This window comes from Echiichthys vipera, assembly GCF_963691815.1.
Source record: "Echiichthys vipera genome assembly, chromosome: 9".
NCBI classification, from domain to species: Eukaryota; Metazoa; Chordata; class Actinopteri; order Perciformes; family Trachinidae; genus Echiichthys; species Echiichthys vipera.
In genome coordinates, this window is record NC_139834.1 from 18,293,607 (window position 1) to 18,318,801 (window position 25,195).

A 25,195-nucleotide genomic window follows, 5' to 3' on the forward strand; every position below is an offset into this window, starting at 1 on the left:
AAGAAAGAAAATCAGTCTCCCATTCATTGTCTATGGAGCAGCTCCGGACTTTATACTTGGTGACATCACAAGTTTGAGCCTTATTTCTCTGGTTCCTGGCTTTGAGAGAGAGTAGCTCATGTTTACAAATATTGATTGAACTTTTCTAGATCATGGAAATAAAATTGCTATTAAAAAATTCTTAATTTAGGTGGTGTTGATGTTGCCCTTTAACCGGTAATGTTTCCTAATAACTGCAATGCTAATTACTTACAATTGTTTTCTTCTCTAGCACCAAAAAGGCATTTGAAAGTCACATTAACATGTGATGTGAGACTAAAACCTAAATTAGAAACATAAAATAACATCTAATTTGAGAATTTACATGAGAATACAAGTATGGTTGATCATTTACTTTCACTATATATATATATATATATATATATATATATATATATATATATATATATATATATATATAGCATCAATCCAAAGACTGAAGACAGATACTGATCATTTTTGAATTAGGGCAATTAGTTGGACTGCATACTTAAAGAGATAAAGTCCAAAAGTAATTTGCTGAGATTCACAAAGGAGAGCTTTAAAAATTATATAAACATATGACAGGGAATACACACAAGTATCTGAGTCTTTAAGTTGGCAGGTATAACATAAGCATTTCCCACCACCGGCCTCATCTCCACTTCTGCCATGAATGTGGTATAGTTTCAGTCAACAGTGATGGAAAGGCTTATTGTGCCTTTTATAATCCTCACTAGTCTCATAAACATTGGGTGGGTCATTATCATGCATATTGTGCGTTAAGATTGGGATATTGGTATAATAAAACCAACAGCTGAGGCTTAGCCATCATAAGAAAGGGTTATATACACAACAGGTAAATACAATGCAAATATGCTTGTCTCATAGTGGCTGAAATAAAACATGCAACACCCACAGAGGAAAACATAACCTCAAAAATCATTATCTCTCTGGTACCGACTGTCCACTGAGTGGCGATTTACAACATCAACACACTGACCACCAGGTGAGAGAGAGAGAACAGGTTTTTAAAGAGGTGCACAACAAGGACAGCCAGAGATTACATCACATTTCATTCTTTTTTTTGTTCTTGATTTAAGTTTTCCTTAAAGATTTCCAACTTTCATGTACCACCAGCCCAACATGTTCGGTTTTTACTCAAATGAAGATGAATCTGTAGATGGATGATGACAATGAAGGAAGAAAGTCCGAACAAACAAATACGCTTTTCGCAAATGACGACTTAGGCTCCGGTCTCTTTCCAATGTCTGCTTTCTGCCCCAAACACAATCGTCCTAATTAGTCAGGTTCTGGAGAAGACAGTCAAAATCTAGGTCCATATTGGTATCTGTGGAACTAGAAGACAGACACACATATGACTTCTCAACACTTAAATTCACTGTTTCACATACTGTATCTTTGGGAAAAACCATGGAAATGGATTTCATGAACAATCATGGACATAAAAACCTACATGTCGTCAGTGAAGTCAACAGGAGGGTTTGGACTGTACTCCACAGAAGGAGGTTCAGTTTCCAATAAGTCTTGACTGATGGACTCTTGTGGGCTGAACTGTTGTGGGAACTGATGCCTGAAAGAAACAACAGGAAAAGGGGTGCTGTCACCAACCATTGAAGGTCCCATATTGTGAAATATTAGATTTCAAAATTTCTTTTTGGATTATAAAGAGGTCCAGGTGCTATGTACTGTGTGGAGAGATGCAGAGAGCGGAGATGGGGAAAACCCGGAAACGAGCTTAACACTGACCAATCTGAGTAGACTGGGCTTTTTCAGGAGGGGACATTAAGAGACAGGAGCTGAAACTGAGTGTTTCAGACAGAGGGTGAATACAGGTATTTTAGACAGACAGTATGAGAAATAACTTGTTTTTTAACATAAGAACATAAACATGTCATGAACCTGAAAACTAGCACAATATGGGACGTCTGAAAAAAAGCAAAGAAAAGTCAAAGTATAGTGTTTCCACAAAAATCCCCAAAAGTCATAGTATAGCATGTCGAAAAAAGTAAAAAAAAGTCATAGTATAATATGTCCAAAAAATGCTTAAATCAATTATACTGTAGTGTTTCTGAAACAGTAATGGCATAGTTTGTTTAAAAAAAGTAAAGTCATATTAAGGAGTGTCCAAAACATAATTAAAAAACATAGTATGTCAAAGAAATAAAAAAATGTCATAGTATAGGATGTCCAACAAATGCTTAAATCAATGAAAGAAAAGTCATATTATAGTGTATCCAAAAAATAATAATAAAGTCATAATATATTATGTCGAAAAAAGTCAAAAAACATTATGGAATTATATTTCCAAAAACTGCCTAAATCAATCACACTACAGTGTTTTAAAGAGTCATAGCGTAGTCTGTCAAAAAAAGGGAAGAAAAGTCATATTATGGTACCTCCGAAAAAATCCCCAAAAAGTCAAAGGCATGTCGAAAAAAGAAGGTATAATATGTAAAAATAATAATAATAATAATGCTTTAATCAGTCATACTATAGATTTTCTGAAGCAGTAATAGCATAGTTCATTAAAAAAAAGTAAAGAAAAGCTATGTTGTGTCATACATCATGGTATTATATTTACAAAAACTGCTTCAAACAGTCTTTAGTGTTTTAAATAGTCATAGTGTACATTGTGGTGAAAAGTTAAGAAAAGTCATATTATGGTATGTCCAAAAAATATCTAAAAAACATAGAATAGTATGTCATAAAAAGTTATAAGATATCCATGTCCAAAAAATGCTTAAATCATCATCAATCATCATACTATTGTGTTATACAGTTATAGCATAAACAGTTATAGCATAGTTTGTAGAAAAAAGTAAAGAAAAGAAAAAATCCCAAAAACTTCATTCAGTCACTTGATCAAAGCTCAAAATTGGCACATTTTTGCGTGGGAAGCTGGTCAAATTACAAATCAAAGGCCTCATTTTATACTCATCACTTCTTAATGTCAAGAAATCACTGTGACATTATATTCAATCAACATCTGACATATCAACACTAATATGCATCACACTGAGATTTCCTAAGACAGTGTTGCTTTAAGACAGCCGTATTCAAGCTCATCTGACTTGCTGTCTAAACATAATTTTACTGCTTTATGAGACTTTATGGAAGATGACGTGCATGTAAAATATAAAGCAGTACGCAATGTGATGCCTTACAAAGTCCAAGAAAATAAAGTATAAATGGAAGAAAGTGGCATAGTGTGAAATAATGATATTATTAAATAGAAGACCATCTTTAAAACTATGTGCCTGACAAGCAATGTTCAAAGCAAAACTTTAGATTTAATTAAGGTCGAGATTTCAAAGTTATCTAAGATACCAAGTTCCTATATAATGATATAGAACTGGTGCATGTCACTAGATGAAATCAGTGCAGCAAAATATCAGTTTGGATTGGAATATTTTACTTATTACAAGTGTTTGTGGTACAGTGGAACAAACACACAATACATGATGTTGCCAAACACAACAGAGGAAATGATCTAACTTTGAGGTAAATAAGGAGAAGTGACGGAGCATTAGTAGGGATGAAGAACGAGGGAAAGAATTGAGTACCTCCTACATTTTAGGGTTAAATTCTTAGACATTTTCAATACTTGTATTAACCATCTCAATGTTTCTTTTGGGCATCTGAGATGACAATCAAACCTAAATGTGCAAGCATAAACGCAGTGCAAATGTTGCTAGTGGTAGGGGATTGGTCGCTGGCTGGTAAAGGGAAGCACCAGTGAATATGAATGACAGGAAGTGAATTGGTGGTATGGAAATAAAGTGACAGAGAGAAATGCATATGTGACACTTACACGGAGAAGCCAACATTACTGTGAGTGCTTTCAGTGAGGGCTGGCATACTCGCAGCCTGGGGTGTGGCTGAGCCGGCTTCCCTGCACACACAAAAACACGCACACACACACGCACACGCACACGCACACACACACGCACACACACCCACACACATACACACAAACATAAACATGACATCTTCCCTTAAAATTATTTTAGTGAAAGTGCATCAAATGGCATGGTTTATCTGTAAAATAGTTCCTTACGTGCCGACTTTAGTATGGAGGGACACAGGGATATAGCCATCGACGGGTGACGCTTGAGGCTCTGTTTCAATGATAGCAGGGAAAAAAAATCAACTCCATTCTGTGACTTGTCTGTTCTCACTTGAGCTTCAGAACATAAATCTGACATGCTGACCATTACCTGAGAAGAACTTTTTGAAAACTTCATGTTTGGGAAAGTTAGGATACAGGTGTGTTATGTGGTTAATGTCCCGGATGCTGTCACCGAGGCCACGGATCTCAAGACCTCTCTTGGTGAAGGGCTGGATGTTCTGGATTTTCTGTCCCCCATCTAGGTGAAAAAAAACGTGTTTGATATTGTTATAGCTTGAGCAACTTTAATAAAATGCTCAGCCAGCACAGCCATGTCAATTCACTGCATACACACAAACATGCATGTTAGTGTTACACTCATTATAAACTAATGTGTCACAGCCACAATCATATCAACCAAAGTACAGTCATCATGGCTGTAGTCCTAATCCCAACTGTAGTCTGTCTCAATCAGCTTTGGCAGCTAGGTTAACTATCTTCATTAGTCATCTATCTAGCTGATAAAGAATGCAGCTGAGCAGTCACAGCTGAGGGTGCACGGTCAAAACCGGTGGTGATATTCTACATAATACAGGTCAATATGTGTGTGATGGCCCCTCTGCTTGGTTTCCTCTGTTGAATGCTTCTCTCGCTCTCTCTCCAGGCCTGTAGACCTTGATTGGGAGAAATCAGCGGCATGGGAAACACCTGTGCTCCACGCCAAATAAGTAGTAAATTAAATCTGGTCTGCAATTGCAGAGAGGCTCAATAGCTGGCGCACTATCAAAGATTATGGGACGATTAATGTTCTGAAAGTAATCACACTTGATTTGTATAGTACTGATATTGTCACTGTAGTTAACTGTATTTGTGTTATTAATAGAGATGTAAAAAAAAAAGAAAGAAAGAAAGGAAAGTCCCAAGCACATCCAAAGAGCACCTGAGTGGAGACCATCACTTTAATTCTAGCGCTATCTCCTGTAACTCCCAAACAGCGCAATTTTAGTTCCACTGTGTCATACCCCAAAGCTCAGCCTTTTTTTTTGGTGTCCTAGCCTCTTTCCATGTCTTTGGACTGTGGGAGGAAGCTGGAGGAAATGCACACAGACACACAAAGAACTTGCAAATTCCACACAGAAGTCCGATTTCAAACCTGAAACCCTCTCACTGAGGCAACAGTGCTAACCACCATCCCCCATCTAGATAATGTATTTAACTTACTTAAATTCAGGAGGACCACCCACAAAATGGGGGTGGTGTTAAAGAATCAAGTGTCAGTTCTCAAAATGAAGACCTTCACATGAAAATAACAGATAACAAAAGGCAAATTGATGATTTCCCTTGTCACCAAAACGCTGAATTTACTGGTTGCACCTTAGCATCCAAACAAGAAAACAAGAAGAATTTAAGTGGGAAAACATTGCAACTAAACACAACCAAACTCAAAATGGGACCACACCAGCACTTACTCTCAGAAGCGCACACATATGCAATGGTGATGCCGCCGATCTCTGAGTCACTAAAGCGAAGCAAGAACGTCCCGTTGGGCCTGTCCTTGAGAATCAGGTGTAGGTGCTGCTTCCCAATGAAACCAAATATCAGCCTAATGGAACAAAACATTTTAACATTTGTTTCATTGATAACAAACTGTAGCAGGTTGCTAATGTGTAATATCAAAATAGCAGGGCAGCCTCCTCACCCTTGGCTCCAGTAGGTCTTCAGGTGCTTCTTGGTCAGGTCCATCACTCCCTCAAACCACTGCCAGAAAGTGAACGGTCGACCCGGGAGAACCTCCTGTAAGATCAAAAACTGCACCGTGAGATTTGAGCGCATGTCAGCCTCTGTGTGTTTCTACGAGAGGACCTGTGTGTACCTTATTAAACTGAGCCCAGGAAACCATCATGTTGCTGAAGTCGTCAGAAAAGTCGGGCTTGTCGAATATCTTCTGGGCCAAGAAGTGCTGGTTGTAGTTGTCAAGATTGTGCTGCGTCTGGACTTCAGCTGTGAATTTACTGTTGAGAGTGCTGTACATCATCCTCCAGGGCACGCGGTCCGGCACCACGAACGGCACTCTGTCCTGATGACAACAACAAAGAGGCTGACGTGGCAAGAACACATATATACATTCACAATGATGTCAGGGGAAGAGTGAAAGAAACTAGTTTTTGTTTATTGCCAGATATATTAATAAGCACAATTGTGTTATGCCTGTTTTACGATCTTTATTGACATTATTTTTTATCTATCAAATCTCTTTTCTTTGTTTTGGCTTATTCAACTACCTCTATCCTATACTTTGTGTATGTATGGCAGTGTGTGTAGCAAATATATATGTGTATATGCTGTGGTATTTTTTGGGGGGAAGTGGATCGGTCCTTTTGGTTGTCATATGTTGTGGTCAGAGGGAGCCTTGTGGCATGATCCCTGATATGTGCAGTATGTATTGTACAGTATGTGTCATGTTATACGGTATATCATATGTGTTATGCATTATATTTGTTATTTGTTTCAATAAATGTTTTAAAAAAAAGCCCCCTCTCAGTCCTTAAAACTACATATAAATAAGAAATAAATAAAAGACAACAACAACAAAAAATTAAGCTTAGCAAAAATCAATAAGGAAGACTGTCTTTATGGTCTTTCTCCGTCTTTCTCCACAATCTTTCTCCATCAGCTGATTATGGGTGTTCACTCACGTTAAACCACCCATATTCTGCCACAGATTCCCTAAGACTATCACATCGTTGCTGCCAAACTTTAAATCTGGCCTCCTCTCTGCCAATGTCAGTTGTCATTTCAGTATGAACCGATGCGACCCTCCTCCACCCCTTCACCTCCAGTCTCCATCACATCAGTGCCCATCCCTGCTCCACATCCTTCATCCGGATCTTCAGTCTTTACCTTCTCACCACCCACCAGTGCCTCTATTCATAAACTAATCATATCATCACTTCCCCCTAATATATTACACCACAATGGGGGTAAAACTCCAAAAACCCTTTGCAATTCACTTATTGTGAACTATGTAATTAATTTTTTATTCCTCACTCTAAATAAGTCTCTTGTGATTGAACTAAAACTGAGAACAGAAAAAGAGAGGGAAGTACAAATACACAAGCATAACCAATGTGAAGACATCGCTAGTTTTGTTTGTGTGGTTAGGCATTTTAAAAAACAAACAATATATTTCTTACAGACCACATCAGACTATTTCCAGTCAAAGCATTGATTGATGAAACAACGGTAGCAACAAGCAGGAAACTGGTTCAGGCTCAAAGAGCAGCAGATTATTGTACGGCTGTGGCTCACTTCCAACTCAGGAAACTAAACTAGTAACGCTGAATACAATATTCTGTCTGATAAAATACACCAGAAGACGTATATGTATTATGAGTGTTAAGTGCAGGATGATATCCTATATTGGCATTAGTAATGTGGCTGTCATCTTGCAAAGTGATTATTCTCCAGTTATGCTGCTTTATGGAAAACTCAATAGGTCATTTTCACAGCAGATATTATAACTTGTTGTAGTAGGAGAAGCACAGGATGAACTAATGACATTAAAAATGACTGCATACCATTTAGGTGAGCTATTCCCTGGTATTACACATGCTGGCTCACAGCCATGACTTACAGGGACACTAAATGGATTTGAGACCTGTGCTTTACAACTATCTTGACTATAAAGATAGTATATTTCCTGCAATGGTTTGAGTTGGTTTGTTTGTGAAAACACAGCTACACAGAGTTTATTTTAAAATGAATATCAAAAGAATAGCAGAAAATTCCTCCAACAGCCAATTAGATCAACTGATAAAGTCAAAGCCTTAGCGCCAAACATCAACGCTGTAACAAACCTACATTAACATAATCTACTCCAAAGGCTGACTTAAATAGATTTCCAGTGTTGAAAACACAGACAGACAAACTGCATCACTGATAAACTGACTGAAACGTGAAGGGACATAATAGCAGAGAAATTAATAATTTTACACTTACTGGTTCAGAAAAAGCACAGTCCCATATGATGGTGGCCAGAGCGTTGTTTTCTTGACTACCGTGGACAATGACGACCACCGGCAGTGAAATCATCTAAAATCAGTGAAATCATTTTTATCTTGTATGACAGTTCAGTGTGTCACTGCTGTAGCCATTTAACAAAATGTGTGCGCTGACGAATGATATGCAATTGTGTTCAATGCAATGTGGCTACAGAAAAAAGCCAAAATCATCAACACCAATAAACAGTTAATCAGCAGGCAGAACAATGGATGGGGCCAAACCTGTATCCTGTAGGGAGTGTCGCAGCCTGTGATGGTGATCTCTGTTGAGAACAGCAGAGCAAATTTCTCCTCCGTCACAGACTCTGACCCCTTTCTGTCTGCTCTCTTGATCTTCTTGATGGACTGTTACACCAAAAATAAGATTTTTAGATGTGTAAACAAGACTAAACAATACTCTTATCTAAGCTGAGAAATGTAGAGCGGTACATACCATATTCCTGAAGGTGGCACATGTGCTCTTGCTGGCTGTGTTGTGTTCTAGGATGGCTGTATTGTTGATCAGTTCCCCAACATTATCAGTACAGAGTCCTGTTTTTCTATCATATGAGTAGTATACAGTTTAGTATCTTAATTGAACCCTAGTGTTTTTTATTTGATTTGGTTTACCAATTTGAGTATGTGAGATTAAAAGGCACTAAACAACAACCAAGATAAACTTATAAAAACATTTCAAGGGATCCAATTATATAGAAATGTTACATAATTAAAGACTCAAGGCACTGAGTCTTTTTTTTTTTAAATAAATCTTGCCAAAACAAAAACACCTCATTAAAAAGCCACTTTAACACATTACATTTCAACACATAAAAATAACTATTTTTTATTTTTTTTTCTTAGATCCTGCACATCGAATAATATAACACTATATAAAATTATAATAATGTTGGAATAAATTGTGAGTTAATTTTTTTTTAAGTTTTCAAATAATTTACAAAATAATTAACACAACAAATCCAAAAACATATTTTTCTTTATAAAAGGTACTACAGGTGAAGAAAAACAAACAATACACTAAAAACCAATTAGCAATGTGCAATATTGCTCTCCTGCCTCCTCCCTGACAGTATGCAGTCCTCCATATTGTGCTGTGTAAATGACTCACCCAGGTACACTGCCCAGGTTCCTGGCTTGCAGCTCATTAATGATTTGTGCCTTCAGCACCACAGGCTTCCCGGGAGCGACCTTTTCCCCCAGCAGATATCGCACTGTTGTGGAGAACTTTGACTGAGTCTTAATGACCTGAGGGGGCTGCTTGTCCACTACAAGAGAGCTGAAGGAGACATTAGTTACATAAGGAGTAAGGAAGGTGGGAAAGAACAAAAGTAGGTCATTTATGTTGCTCTTTGTGAGTGAAGGAGATGGAAACGTTTGAGTTCAATACATGAACTTTCTTTCATAGTTATCCACTCTGAAGAGAAATTTAAAAACTAGAGACCATCTTCAGATTACACCAGCCACGACCCCAGGGGCATAAGGTTGTGAGGCAATCATAACAACTACTTTCTACCACCGTACTTCTGATGCCCTTGCTCAGTTCAAACCCATTGTTGAACTTGGCCTTCATTTTGATCTCAACTGCACAGCTGTTAAGTTTTGTGACTGCATCTCGTATGGTTGAGGTGCTATCACTGTGACAAAACCGCAGACGAATAAACATACACACCTATTTATATACTCAAAACCATCTCTGGGGTATTTCCCGCTACAGTAGGTGTCTCCAGGAACACATTTTGCCATCTCACACACACACACACACACGCACACGCACACGCACACACACACGTACACGTACACACACACACACACACACACACACACGCACACACACACACGTACACGTACACACACACACACACACACACACACACACGCACACACACACACACAAAACTTAATTTAGTAAGTAGTGGGTAAGTAGGTAAGTATAAAAGAAAGAAAACTGTGACTGTGCTACCTTTGAATCAGAACCTGCAGAAGTTGCCCCAGCCTTTCCTGGAGCTCTGGGATCGGTTCTCCTATGAGCATCAACTCCTGTCTCAACTTTCCGTTCACGCCAAGCAGCTGCTCACACCTAACACATAAAATATATAAAGCCAGTGAGGGAGCAAGAAACAAAGTGAAAACACAAATACCCAATCCAGTAAAACATGAATGCGTATGTAATAATTCATAAACAACAGAGATGCGGTCAATCCAAAAGGCGACAGACGGAGGGGGGTGCGCCTCACCAGGTCTGCAGGGGGTTGAGGTTGTCGTCAAAGGGGTGTCCAATGGCCGCCTTGTGCTGCTCCCACCTCCACGCCTTGAGCCTGCTCATCAGTCGACTCTGACACTGGTCCAGACAGTCCACGCACTCCTTCAGCAGCTGGAAACGCTTCTACAACAGCCAACATCCAAACACATTACACTGACACACATGAGTGTAGGGGGAAAAGTAGCATATATGATAATTAATAACTCAGTATTATGCATCATAAATGTATGAACTGGTATTACTTTGGCTATCAGAGTTTATAATGAAGAACAGACTTTTTACGACCTCTGAGCACTACCCCTCTGAGAACAGAGATTTGATAGCCACTTAACACAGCTAATCTAATCTTAATCAATCTAGTCTCATGATTCGAAGGCTGCTACAAGTTTTGGGGACAAATGTTTCATGTATACACACACACACACACACACACACACACACACACACACACACACACACACACACACACACACACACACACACACACACACACACACACACACACACACACACACACACACACACACACACACACACACACACACACACACACACACACACACACACACAGGATCAAGTTCTTAATGAAGGAAGATTTATTGGACAAATAACTACAAAACTAAACTACCAATCTGGAAGCTGACCACCATGCATAAAAAGTATTAGTGAATTGTACCTTAGATTGAGGTCGACAGGCTAAATCACATCTGAACAAATCAAAGCACTGATCAGCAGCTGAGAGTTTAGGAAAACACCAGGAACATTTATGAAGCAATATCAAATTTGTCCAGGTTGTAGATTTTAAGGGAGATCCTATTTTGGGTCTAAGGTTTAATCAATCAACCCTCTTTCATTTTTTTGATCGGGATTTCAGAATCAGGCATCTGACATCCATGCATGAACACATGAAAATGTATTGTTTCTCTATCCGATGGGCGAGAAAATAAGTGAGGTTGTTCAGCAGGCCGTGGCGTGGTTGAAGCTCCTTCTGGAGCTCTCGAGCCTTTTGGAGCTCTTTCCCACGTTGCGATTTGGCTTGAAACAAATTTTTCCATCTCTCTCTTGCCCGCCCTCTTACAGCCTGCAGCTGCAGTGCCGTCTTCAATCCTTCCCGGGTCAGAGGTCATTGCAGCAGAACTTGCCAGACTGAGTATTTTCTCTCGAAGTTTCTTTGGTTGTTCAGCTTTCAACACATTTTTTCTGAGCAGGTGTTGCAGCTCTCCGCAGTTTCCGATTATCAGAGTCATCAAAGCAGCAGGCTGAAGCATGAAAGCCGTAAAAAAGAGGGATCGGATCGGTGAAGTGTTTGTCATATTAGCACCCAGACGTGGAATAGATTTCAGGACAAGTTGAGGTTTCTTCAGTCGATCATAGGCCGCTTTCATCAGGTCTGTGCCTCAGGCTTTGAGCAAGTCTTCCATCAAATACTTGAACTTCTAAAGTACGGTTTTACTCAAGGAAGGAATTTGAACGCCTCTTCCCCCCCAGTGGATACAAACTGTTGTGCTTAAGAAACTCTTAGCTGTGACAGGATGCAGGTCACAGTTTGGTCGCTTTTCCTTTTAATTTTGGCACTCAGTTTTTAGGACATAGATCCTGGGCTTTTTTTTTGTAGGCCTTGTTAATAGCTTAGATTTAAAAAATGGGGTTCCTTTAAGGAAAAATAAAATCAAAACACATATCAATATCTCTAGATCTGTGTACAGTAGTAGTTTAATCACTTGGGTATTTAATTGTACGCTTTTTACACCCCCCCCCCCCCCCCCCCCCCCCCTTAGTGCTCAAACCCTGCGATAAGAATCCTATTTATTTACTGTAAAAAAAGGTCTTAGAGCTCACTGGTGGGTAAGCAAATTACAAAATCACAGTTAATTCAGAATAATGCAAGGAGCAATTTAGAGATAAGAATATTCATTTCAATTGAAGAACTTGTTTACTTTCATTTTGCCACCTAAGACTGAGATAGTACTCTTTATTTATTATGTTTATACTGAAGAACAGACCTTTTAAGATGGACAAACACATGGATGCATGTGCATGTCAATAAACATCATGCACACAAACACAGAAATATAACACACCTCCATAAATACCAGTTCATCTAACAACTGATTGATTTTTAGTCTGTAAAGTGTATACAATTGAACCTTGTGATTCCCAGAACTTAAGATTGTTGAACGTTTTAAAAAACAAACAAACAAACAAACAAATAAATAAATGCTGCAAATTACTACACTCATACTAGAGTGGTCATAGTCTACGAATATTTGCAATTTCTATTTGGCTATTTACTGAAAACAGTCATAAAGAAGAGAGACATAAAGAATGTCACATTTAGTGTGATAAGTCAATAATAAGACAAGATAATCAGACTAAAAGTATAATCGAAAAGCATGAATCTCTGGCTTTAGAACAGCTGTCTACTGCAGTGTTTTGAGAATATGCAACCTTATTTTCTTACGAAAGCAATATTTATTTTTATTTTTTAAAAATAACTAACATCCCACTAAGGTGCCAGTAATGGTGGTATTTGCAGCTCACCGTGGCCATTGCTTTCACATTGTACTCAAGCTTCTGAATGTGATTCTGGAGTTTCTGGATTTCTGACTTTGCTGGATCCAGTCCATTCTGTTGGATCGGCCCTGTGCAAACAATAAATAACATCACATCATCATCATGTTGAGTCAAAATGACAGTTCCGAAAAAAAGGGGGAAAAAAAACCTCTTAGAAAATCCTGAACATGCCAGAGGGGCCAGGCCAAGGACAGACAGAATTTTAAAAAATTGGAGCCTCTCCAGCTACCAGTCCACCCCGAGGACCATATGAGGACTAGAGCCAGCAAGCCAACACGTTCATGCGTGTTGACGCATGAACGTCAACACAGACTAAGCTACTGCCAGTATTTAACCCTTGTATTGTCTTCATTTTTATAACCTTGATTCGGGGTTAATTAACAATTAACACACAGTGTGTGTGTGTGTGTGTGTGTGTGTGTGTGTGTGTGTGTGTGTGTGTGTGTGTGTGTGTGTGTGTGTGTCTCTCTGGGTCTTTGGGTCAAACAGACCCAAAGACCATATGAAGGATGTAAACGTGTGGGGTATAGTAGCATGTGTGCTTTATTAATTTTGTAAATGTTTATCACATAAAATAAGCTAAGGCCATTGAGAAAAATTCAAATGAAACATTTTACTTGTACCATTTTTCTCCTTGCAAATACTTGAAACTGGTCAATTTGACCAGAATACCATACAAGGGTTTAAAAGCAAATAGTCCAAGTACGTCACACTGAAACAGACAGATGTTTTGTTTTGTCTTCTTTTATACGCATCTTTTTTTTCCTTTTTGGATTAAACTGTTATCCCTCAGTATTATGTAGGAGGAGGGGATTTCCAACTGACTGAAGTTTTGGTGCCCATTGGGAAGGCCAGGGGCAGGGATGACATTATGAAAGGGGCCTCAAGGCCCCATTCTTGGCCCATTATTGTAAATACATTTCTTGCGAATAAAGTGAGAAGTCTATGAATAAGAGATACAAGTATGGCTGCAACTAACATATACTTTCACTAAGGATTTATCTACTTAATATTTTCTGGATTATTTGATTACACATTTGGTCAGTAACGTGCAAAAATGGTGAAACTGCAAACCAATTAAAAAAATCCAGAGAATTCAAACTAAAAATAACTTAAACCAGGAATTAGTCTTGAAAAACAGGAACTTATACAGTATAACCTTACTCCAATGTCAGCTTTCATAACATAAACACTTACATAAGCTCCAGCTGCGGCAATAGAGTTTATTGGCACTTAGTACTAGATTGTTGCTGTTTAAAGTATCTAAAATATATAAACAGGAAACAAAGTATTACTGAAGACAATCTCTGTGTTCAGTCTACGGTTGTGTGTTTGTCTCTCTCACCTTGTAGACCCTCATAGTTCTGCCTCTCCCAGTTGAGCTCTTCTTGCAGCTGATGCATCTTTTGTCGGATGTCCTGGACCTCCAGGACCTTCAGGACCAGGTGGTCCACATCCTGCATGTTGGGGAACGATGACTCTCTATTCGGGTACTGTTGGTACTGTGGAGTGTTTGGAATCTGTGCACGCTACAGACATGGAACAGCACTTAATACACTTACAACCGTTTTAACACATCACTCGTCATCCCTATTGATAATGGAAATTACCAAGAAGACAGATTAACTTTATTTATTTCACCCTGCAGTCAAACCAAATCAATTTACATCAACTTTTCTTTAGGTTTCTTTCATCACGTATATTATACACTCTGAGATAACCTCACCAGGCCATACAAAACGATTAGACAGCTTATTAGGGTGAAGGCTGTAGTTGAACCAAACATGGACAGTATTTGTAAAAAGATCTTACCGTGCTGAGCAGAACCCTTTCTTGCGTGAGGATGTCCCTGACCATCACTCCAAACTGTAGAGGCTGCTGCTGAAACATGGCCTGTAAATCAAGCACAAGTCTCATCAAAAGCTTAAATAATACGCCTGTGTAGCTGCTAGTATACAGTGGTTTATTCAGTTAATGTCATAGACTACACATTTCTACTGGCACAAACGTATTTACAAGAAGCTTGTGTGGTTATTAGGGCTGCACAATATATTGAAAATATACTTTCATCGCGATATTAGCATGTGCAATATACGTAAAAAAAAACAGCTTAAACTGCGAAAAAAAGGGTTTGTTTCCAAATGGCATGTATTAGGATGCCGCATGTCAACATATCTGGCCAATCAGATGAAACCATACTGCCCTAGTTTTACCGGATGTAGAAGAGTACCGTAATAGCAGTAGGGAGAGAGACAAGCATTTACGACCAAGGATTACCCATGGATAAAAACAACAGCCAGTCTGCTTTTTAGGAGTATTCTGGATACAGGAGAGACAATGTACTACAAACGCAAGTACAATGTAAGTTTGTGACGTGAGTCTGCTGAACAAATTGGACTGAAGATACCAGATTCCACTACGGATAATGATACTGAGAGACATTTCACTTGATTAACATTACGTTTAAAGTTAAAGTTATTTATTTAAAACTTGATTTCATGTTTTTTATTTCAACAGTCCAGGCAGTACGAGATGTTTTGTTAAGAGTAGAAGAAACTATTTGAAGGGTAACAGGGATATTAAGAGCACATTACTAGGTGTTTTTGTTGACTTTGGTTGTCACTTGCTGATTTTGCCTCAGTAACAATAAATTACAATTGCTAAAATCAGAAACTTAGAAACGGCCAGATTTTGCATTAGAAAGCACAGGCACGTCTTGTCTGCTTCTGCATTAAAACTGTAAACTTTTAATATTTGTATATATACATCACAAGTCATTTCGTCATTGCAATATTCAAAAACAATATCTCATATCGCAAGATTTCCTGATATCGTGCAGCCCCAGCGGTTATTATAAATTCCTTAGAGACATTCTTTTTTTAAATGTTACATCTTGTGGTCGGCAGAATGTATGTAGACTTTTATTTTTTAATTACTCTACTACTTCCTTAAAGAAAGTTGCGGGCACTTCTCACCCTCTCTATAGCCCTACAAACACCTTACATTACTGATGAGTAGTACAATATTTTCCGATGTATAAAAACATCATCTTCCTGTCTTTGGTTTCAGTGGCCTCAATCACTAAATCCTGCTGCGACCACTGGCAGCTGCTCTGCATTAAACACAATGGGTTGAAGAAACTTCATTCAACCTCAACCGCAAACAGCAGGAGGAGTGACACTGTCATATTGACACCTGTCAGGGATCCAGGGTGGAACCTAAATCCTATTCTAGGTGCTACAGAGTGACACAGTTCCCTTACCATGCTCCTGCTGATCTGCGTCAGCTTCATCCTGTCCACCACGTTGGAGTTCTGCTGAGCAATCGATTGCAGCATGCTGATGGTCTGGTCCAACAAAGCCTTAGCCTGGCTCTCCTGCTCCACGTTTTCCATCACAAAGTCGTCCCTGTGAGCACACACACGCATGCATACATACATACATACATACATTCCCATGCATATGCAGGACGTGCATGTTAACAACACACATGCATATAGATCCACACACAATAGGCCACAGAACAAGCACACACAATATGCAATAAGTGTATGCATAAATATGCTGCACAGTATATATGCAAGCATGTTTATGTGTTCACGTGTATGTCTATTTCAAGTATAAATGTGTGTGTGTGTATGTGCTTGTGTCATACCATCTTTGGCTCTCGAGCCATTCAGCTAAAAAATGTCTGACTTCAATGGGGAAGGCAGACGGGGGATAGAGGTTGTTGACCGTGTCATCAGATAGGCATTGTATCATCTGGGACATGTGTATCCACTGGGCCATGATAAAGCAGGGCTACACAAGACAGAGTAAAAGAACAGTGTGTATGACTATTCAGTGTTTATTTTTAGCAGGACATCTTTTGGATCAAACACCACACTGGAATAAAGAATGAGGAGGGCGCTTTTCTCATACTGTAGGAGTTTCTTATGATCAACAACAACAACAACCATGAAGACCCAAACTAACAATGCATAAGTCCGTCTCTCTATACTTCCCTACTTTCAACTCATGCCCAAGCACATTCATTCCAACTCAAGGTGTAAATGTTTTTTTTTTGTTGCTGTTGTTTTATATTGCTAACAAATGTATAGTTTAATAGTGTCCTGCCAGAAGGAGGGTCAGAGGAAACTCAAGTTGTAGCCCACATGTGCTACATATTTAGTGGAGGTCACACTAAAAATGTATCACGTGTGGGGTAAAAAGTATTTTTTTAGTGTATCAGCCCACATTTAAAAACATGTATTTAAATCAACTGAAAACAACAGCAGTCTGCTACAGTTAAAACACACAGACAACCTGTGTAACATGTCATGTCCAGAGGCATCAGCTGCATTGTACAAACAATGTGTACTTAACTTGTACTTAACTTGCTGTTTGTTTTTACATTTATTTTACATGTGGCATTTCTTGCATCCAGGTGCATCATATACACATTAGGTACGTGTACGATGCCTGCAGACACCATGATGACTGTCACCCATCCAACATGAACATGAATATTAAGTAGCCATGTGGAACATGCAGTTTCTTCACAATGTGATTCCATCAGACTGTATATCTACACTGTCAGCACCTATGTACAGTCCCATTATGTCTTAAAGACGTTTGTAGATCACTAATAAGGAAAAACATTTTGTTTATTTTGCTGAATTAATTCAGCACGGCTTTCGCGCCCTCAAAACAGTCTAATTAAGCAGCAAAGTTTATCTTGTACGTAGGAGATAAACTTAGGTTTTGGCCTTTCCTGTTTAAATACTGAGACATACTCAGAACTTCCCATTTAGTCCTTGAAGAATTGTTTAGGAGTTTCACACAGGCGAGTTACAGATTCATAGATTCAGATTCATCCATTCATGGGAATAGATGTTTTCTTTTTGTTTAAAGAGAATAGAGCTCAGGACTACTGCACGTAGGCCTAACAAGCATCTGGAAAACAAATATACCCCAACTGTGGAGCGAGACAAAAAGAGATGTCCTAAATCTGTTGCTGGCAACAAGCAAGTATATCCTGTGAGCTTTATCTGCTTCCCACATGTGGGGAGAACGAAATAGTGTCAAAAGTCAAACGGTCTCCGAAAGCTTGTATATCTCTGCAGTCTGACTGTTTAAGTTATAAGTTGTGTCCTGTTTCATTCCTGATCTGAGTTGTGTTTATGTTGACTTGGACAGCATTTTGAAAGGTGAGAAGAGAGATTTAAGAGAGAGAGAGAGAGAGAGAGAGAGAGAGAGAGAGAGAGAGAGAGAGAGAGAGAGAGAGAGAGAGAGAGAGCTAAATGAACAATAAAGTTATTTTAGTGAGTCATTATGCAACATTAAGCAACGTTTATCAACTGCCGTGCCCAACTAAAGGAATGCAATATGACGGCCTAAGTGGGGATGACGTAATTCCTGCCAACCAGTTAAAACCCTGTTACTTAGCTACTACAGACATCCCCACTGTTTATCCAGCCAACATAAACCAAACAGTTGTCTCTGAACACTTTCAAGCTCAGTCAGAGACACGCCAAGTTACATTTAGTTAGTTACATTTAGCAGAAAAGGCTTTGTTCTTGAAAGGAAGCTCTCTAAGAATTCGAGCAGTAATGAGGATACAGGCCTGAGAACAAATCCCCCCTTAAAGGAACTGTTCTGCAGAGTTAGAAGAGAAGACAACACTCTCATGTCGTTATGATGCATTTGAAGCCAGGAAAGGGTTAGCTTAGCTTAGCATAAAGAGCAGAGGGAAACAGCAAGCCTGGCTCTGTCCACTGGAAACAAAAACAACCCTTTTAAAGTTTTAAACTAACTACAATCTTACTAGTGCAGTGCTAGAGTTTGCCACAATGTAACATCTCTGGTCTCTCTTCATCAGTTCTTCAATGTTCTCCGATTGCCTGGGTCAACAGGACTACAGTAATAAAGGATTATTACACATTACAGAGCAAAGAAAGAAACCTTTCTTCACTGCAACTAATGATTATTTACAAGATAGATTAATCTGCCAATTATTTGGAATTTATAAAATTTAATTTTTCCCTATTTTATGACATGTTATATAGATCAATACATTAATAGATTCCATATAGTCATTTGTTGCAGCCTTCATACGATTTTTGAGATCAAAACAAAGGTCCAATTATTTCTGACTTTAGAGAGAGAAAGACTGTTGGTATCAAGTCTGACAGAAGCTATTTAAATGAGCAGTTACTGAAAGCAAAGCACTTAATGGTGGTGAGGACTGAGAAGTGGTAGGCTAACCCTGCCTGCTAATACTATATAGATTATTGATTTGGGGGAGGCACTCAGTTAAAGTCTGAAATGCAGATTTCTGTAAAAACTCATTTAAAAGGAAGACAGGAAAGCACACGATGCCGGGTCAGGTTCCTATTAATCACTAGTGGTCGACCAATATGGGTTTTTAATGGCCAATGCTGATATTTAGAGAGCAGGACAACCGATTGTCAAGATACAGTACAATGCTGATATCATGTTGTTTTTTTTGACAACAACTGAGACACACAATTGCTGAACTTAAATGTATATTTATTTAACACTGTTATTGCCTGCATTGTCTCGGTTTAGTCTGTGTTTAGTTGTAAGCTTTAACTAGTTTTAAAAACACAGAGAAAAGTGTCGATTTTTAAGCCCTGTAAGCTTGTGTAGCTGGTCGAAGGCTTGCAGTCTCCAGACATTTTCTGTTAATTGGCCTCCTGAGTGCAGGCATCGGTCAATGCCGATTATCTCAAATTGCCATTAATCACTGACTGATTAACTGGTCTATCACTAATAATCAGCATTCAGAAAAACACAACACAAACCAAATTCTTATTCGGATCCAGCAGTATTTCTCCCTTCTACAGCTAATAACGAGCTCCAAAACCTTAAAAACGAATGCAGCCGAGCCTTTGAAAGCTGGCGGCAACAGATACTGTAATCTGCTTCACCCCCTCTACAAAGCACAAAGTTTAATGACCTAACACAGTCATTCCCAAACAGGTTGGTGTAAAAGCTATAGCAAGCGAGCAAAGAGGCTTAAACAGTAAATGAATAAATGGTAGAAATAAATAGCCAAAATAAACGACTAAATAGTCAAATAATTAGCTAAAGGTAGTGGGTAAATGGTTGAAACATTCAGCTTCATTATAAGTGGTATTTGTATGTTTGCTGACTAACCCAACCTAAATATAGATGGTTCAAACTCGTGAAAAAATCCACTTTTATATATTGAATATTGTTGTACATTTGGAGTACATTATAAGGGTACCTCAGACCAAAAAGGTTGGGAACCACTGACCTAACAAGACCACATCCAAGTCAACTGCCCAAATATCCGTCACTGGATAAGTCAGGCTAAATTGTCCTAAACTGAGGGTGAGATCACCAAATATAGAAAAAGGAAAATCAAAAGCCTGCCTGAAAAGGTTTTAAGACCTGTAGTTATGCAACATCACCGTGTCGGATGTGGGGAAAAAATTAGTTTCCTTGATTTCTGTAAAAAAAGAAGTCTCCAGGGTTATTTCGTAGATTTTATTTTTGTAAATAAATATGTGTAGGTTCATACCAATTCAATTATTTGCTTCATGCTGCTGTTCTCACAGACGATGATATCAACATAAGTCATCACAGTCTTAGTTTTACCTGCAAAGCAGCTACATATTTAAAACATCATTTCATCAGCATATAGCCTACTGGATGCCTACTGTGAGATCAGACTTACCATGACCTTACCATCTTTTAAATCCTTTCTTAAAACTTTATTTTATAGGAAAGCGTTTATGAATATTTAATTTGATGCCAGGTTTTATCATTGCTCCTTGGCCTTTTTAACATGTTTTTATTTATTTATTTATTTTATCCTCTAGTGTTTATGTTCGATGCTTTCATGATCCCACTGTCTTTGTTATCATTATCTGTTGTTTTGGGTTTGGTTTTATGTCCTGTTGTTCTGGAAAGCACTTAGAAATAAAGTTCATTATTATCGTTATTATTATATGACAAAGCACAGCTGCTTTTGTGTTTGCCGGATATACAGTATTCACTGCACGTTATTTGGGGATCTAATTATCTAATAATACTATGAGATGAGCTGTATTTACAGAATTAAGCTACACATGATTTCGAGGAACAGGGAGGGAGGGACTTAATGATTGTTGTTGATCATTGGAAATCCACATTTATGAAATACAAGCCTAAAACGATTAAGATCTCAGTTGGTGCCTCTTTTATTTAACTGGGGAGAGTCATTGTTTTTAAAAGGACATCATTACTTAAAGCCTTTGCATAACTGTGGTCAGATATTTCTGGCCGACACACATCCTGTAACTGTTTGTTGTATATTGTTTTGTAACCAAAACACAACAGAGACGCACACCATTATTATTACTCCTCGCAGCTGACAAAGACAGTCACATCCGTAGAATAACACAAACAAACGCTTACCTTCAGTTAAATACAGGTTCAAACATTGAAAAACGTCCGTCGCCTCCTCCTCCTCTGTCTCATAAGTGATCCGTCAGGCCGAATATATCCTACTGAACACGTCCTGCCTCCATCACTCACTTTGACTTTAAAAAAAGTCGTTTTTCAACCGATGAAAAATCAACTTTAAGCACCGGACAGTTCGCCACGGACAACTTCACCAAAGAGCGCAGAAGAAAAAGAGAAGGTTAGGCTGACTTCCCTGTTACTGTGCCAGGCACGGAGCAGCGAGAGCGCGCTTTATTTCCTGCCCTCACGTTCAAGTTGACACATGACGGATATACTGTACGAGTTGACCAACATTATCATGCACGCTGCTCAAAAATAAGATGATGTGCAGTCTTGTGCATGTCAATTGGGGGTTCGCGCACAGCATGATTAAGCTGCAGTGCGTTTTGGTTCAGATGTGCATCTTGTGTGGTTTTACACTTGTTTTTCATTAGACAGAAAGCACATTTTCCTCCTCCTTTAAAACAGAAACTACAACCGAGTCTAGTGGGCTTGGTAATCTTCCTCAGAACGAGACGTAGGCGGAGTCACGTCGAGTCATTTCACCGGATGCTGTGCTGTAACTTCCAGTAAGTGTCTCTGCTGAGACACATGATGATACCATATCTGCAGAAAGCACTGCCTCCAGGTCGGACATCTTCCCAATGACACACACGGTCGGGAAATTTAGTTCAGTTTCAGTTTCAATTCAGTTTATTCACTAACACTTAGGGGTTTTACCTCTGTGTGCCCTCAACAGATTTATTACTCATTGATTATCATTTATTCTATTCAAATAGTACACGGGCTGAAAAGTTACTAAAGCAATGAAAACTATTGCAGTTTGTAAAGCCTTCAATATTTTTCTTTCACGTCTTTTTTTTTTTGATGGTACCCCTGTTGCCCATAAACTTGAAATGACAATGTGATTTATTCTTGATAGCTTAAGTGTAGCCTTTATATTCTCAAAACTTAATCGATCAATGTTCCAAACATATCACAGTGAAAATTACACCACTACATGTATGGGCAGCAGTGTATATAGATTTGCTCTGTCCTTGTCTATTTTTACACTGGCTGAAATATGATTAAATAAAGGAGAGATAAAAAATTAAAAAATATATTTATTATGTTACAGTTTGTTGACATTTAGGATGGAATAGGACTATATGGAAATCTATAGACACTATATTTGGAAACATTCCCAATCAAGCTTAAGCTATTGTTTATATGCAAATATCAATATGGGGGTAGTTTTGCCTAAATTATACAAGAAAAACTACAAAACTATTCATAATATATACGGTGACATAAAAATTCACTATTTCACTTTGTATACATTGACAAATTCAGTATGTAATGTGTTAGGCCTTTATAGTGTATGAACAAAAATAACAATTTACATTAATATGACACATGTAAACTTAGTGTTAATCAGGTATGTTCATTATATAATCACACTTTGGTATTAATGACATATTTTAAATGTGTGATATATTTCCTTTTCATATAGAACAGACATTAATGTAACGTTTCTGTGTTTCCCAAGTGGAGCCACCAGGGGTCGTTAATGTGTCACAGTTCAGCTACTGCTTTGCTGTCTGAGGCTTTTTGAAGCAGTGACAATGTTCTGTTTGTAGATATGTTATGGCTGCGTGAATGTGTGTTGTCTTCATTTTATTCTTTCACTTGGTAATTTTAAAATCCAAACCACTGTAGCAAAGCTGTATCTTTGCGAGGTAAGTAAATGATCTGCACGAATACATTTTGATTAATTTTACAACAAAATAAATACCCCAACATTTTCAGCTAAGCCTGACCATGTGGGGGTCTAATCTGAATAGATTTATGGCACAACAGACCTTTTTCACAGCGGAAATGTTGACATTAAAACATGTTTTTACTCAGTTACATTAATGATGGCTGCTTTGCACTTAGGGGAGGTCCTGGTGTTGTGCATGCTGGCTCACTGAGTAGCTTACTGGGACACTTAAGGAGCACCCTGACGGGTGTTTTCAATTATTCTGGCTGATTCGACCTCGGCTCAGGTTGAAGGTGGGTCTGAGCTTTGATTGGAATTTATGATGTCACAAATCTCTAGCTACCAACAAGATAAATCCTTGATTTATCAGTCTTTACGGCCACATAGTCCTGAGAAGAGGTCTAATCAGATTAACTGAAAACACCTGTGGGTGTTTAACGTTATCAATTTCACCTGTGCTTTTTCTTTTATGACAAGTCAAAGTGACTGCTATGAAAAAAGTCCATTTGGTCATACATCTGGTTTTATATGTCCCTGGATTGGCCACATGAGGGAGGTAAAGTCCTGCATTAAACCCACCTCTTATTCAATGCATTCAATAGTCTGTTTGAAATTAGATGCCTTCATAGAAAGATCACACATGTTCATCTGCAGACTACTCAGCATGAAGAAAAAAAAAGTTCACATGAAGACTTTCATGTTAACTCTTTCATCTGTTTCTATCAATATCCGATTCTACTGTCGCTCTGACACATTGGTTCAGTTGTTCACCTGTATGCCTATTTACCATTTATTTATTCAGTATCACATTTTAGTCATCATGTGAGAGGGGGCAGGCCAACATACTTTACCGGGACATTCCACCTGTCAAGCCCAATTTCCCGAGAGTTTTTGATTGACCTGTGTGACACAGAAACAATGCAGCTGCAAAGATTTGATCATTTCCTTTCAAACAACCTGAGCAGTTTCCATTGTGCCATTCTATCCTCGCTTCATCCAGATTTCAGATTGGCTTATTTATCTGTCTTGAACCAGCAGACTTCATCTGAGGATAGTGGTTATTTTTTTCCTAATTCTCTCCTTAAGTCTTGCTGTTCAAAAATTGCCGAATGTTCCACGGCTGATGTCCCAGTTAGCGTAAAGATTAGATTAGTATTCAGGCCAGTATTTGTGATGACAGCTACGCCATCCAGGAAGGAGCCAGTATCTAATGTTAAATGGCATTGATCCCATTCTTTAAAAGCAGTCTGAATTGGTGCTTTCTCTGCTACAATATGCAGCGCCACCTCTGTCACGAACAAGAGTTTGATAATATTGTGTGAAACCTTTCAATTAAAGACATGTAATGGATTTTTTCTGCTTATTTGGAAACACATTCTTGAGTCCAGTGTATGTGTTACTGTTGTTTGCTGAATTACCACTCTCTGTGAAGGTCTGTCATCATTTTCAGGGTCCTCTTAGGTAAAGGACCCATACTGCAGCTTTGCTACATCTGGAACCAATACAGCTGTGCTGGCTATCTGTGGGACCAGGGGGCTTGGCAGTTGGAGGCTGGGTTGAAGGGGGGTGGGGCGGTGTGGGGTGAGGGGTTGGGCTAGTTGCTGCTTTGGCCCTGGGGGTCCATGTGTCCCTGACTTCAAAATAGACTTGATTGCTAACAGCTGGCAGTCCTAACTCACCCAGTGTCAGAACTCTCCTCTGATGTCAACCTTGTCAGTATCAAGGCCCGGACAATGGAAGATAAGCAGCACAGAAAGGTAGAGAGGACTGTGTCTGTGTGAAATGAGATTCAGACAATGACCTTTTTTAATGAAGGTTGTTACCATAAATAACTTTTTTTCCCCCAAGGCACCTTAGAATAAAGCTGAAGATGAACACCATTAAAAACATATAGATAAATAAGGTTAGGTGCATTCAGAAAAAAAATATTTTTCACTC

General features: G+C 38.7%; 1 protein-coding gene across 1 annotated transcript; it reads right to left on the minus strand.

The window, feature by feature from the left end:
• Positions 1 to 1,028: 1,028 nt before the first annotated feature.
• stat6 (signal transducer and activator of transcription 6, interleukin-4 induced) lies at positions 1,029 to 21,706 on the minus strand. Its single transcript, XM_083920355.1, has 20 exons — positions 21,469 to 21,706; positions 16,697 to 16,842; positions 16,305 to 16,449; positions 14,855 to 14,935; positions 14,388 to 14,571; positions 13,010 to 13,110; positions 10,443 to 10,591; positions 10,169 to 10,285; positions 9,317 to 9,484; positions 8,645 to 8,750; positions 8,434 to 8,556; positions 8,150 to 8,242; positions 6,024 to 6,227; positions 5,850 to 5,944; positions 5,620 to 5,753; positions 4,260 to 4,409; positions 4,100 to 4,160; positions 3,854 to 3,934; positions 1,496 to 1,612; positions 1,029 to 1,377 (listed from the first exon to the last, which is right to left on the minus strand). The coding sequence occupies exons 2-20, from the start codon at positions 16,828 to 16,830 to the stop codon at positions 1,317 to 1,319; spliced, it is 2,304 nt and encodes a 767-aa protein (XP_083776481.1). The 5' UTR covers positions 16,831 to 16,842; positions 21,469 to 21,706; the 3' UTR covers positions 1,029 to 1,316.
• Between the last annotated feature and the right edge of the window lie 3,489 nt (positions 21,707 to 25,195).

Coding starts and splice junctions, on each gene's coding strand:
- stat6 (XM_083920355.1), bottom strand. CDS start 16,830: ATGGCCCAGTGGATACACATGTCCCAGATGATACAATGCCTATCTGAT. Junction 14,936..16,304: donor CGCAGATCAGCAGGAGCATG/GTAAGGGAACTG, acceptor CTTGATTTACAG/GCCATGTTTCAGCAGCAGCC. Junction 6,228..8,149: donor ACTGTGCTTTTTCTGAACCA/GTAAGTGTAAAA, acceptor TGTTGTCATCAG/GACAGAGTGCCGTTCGTGGT.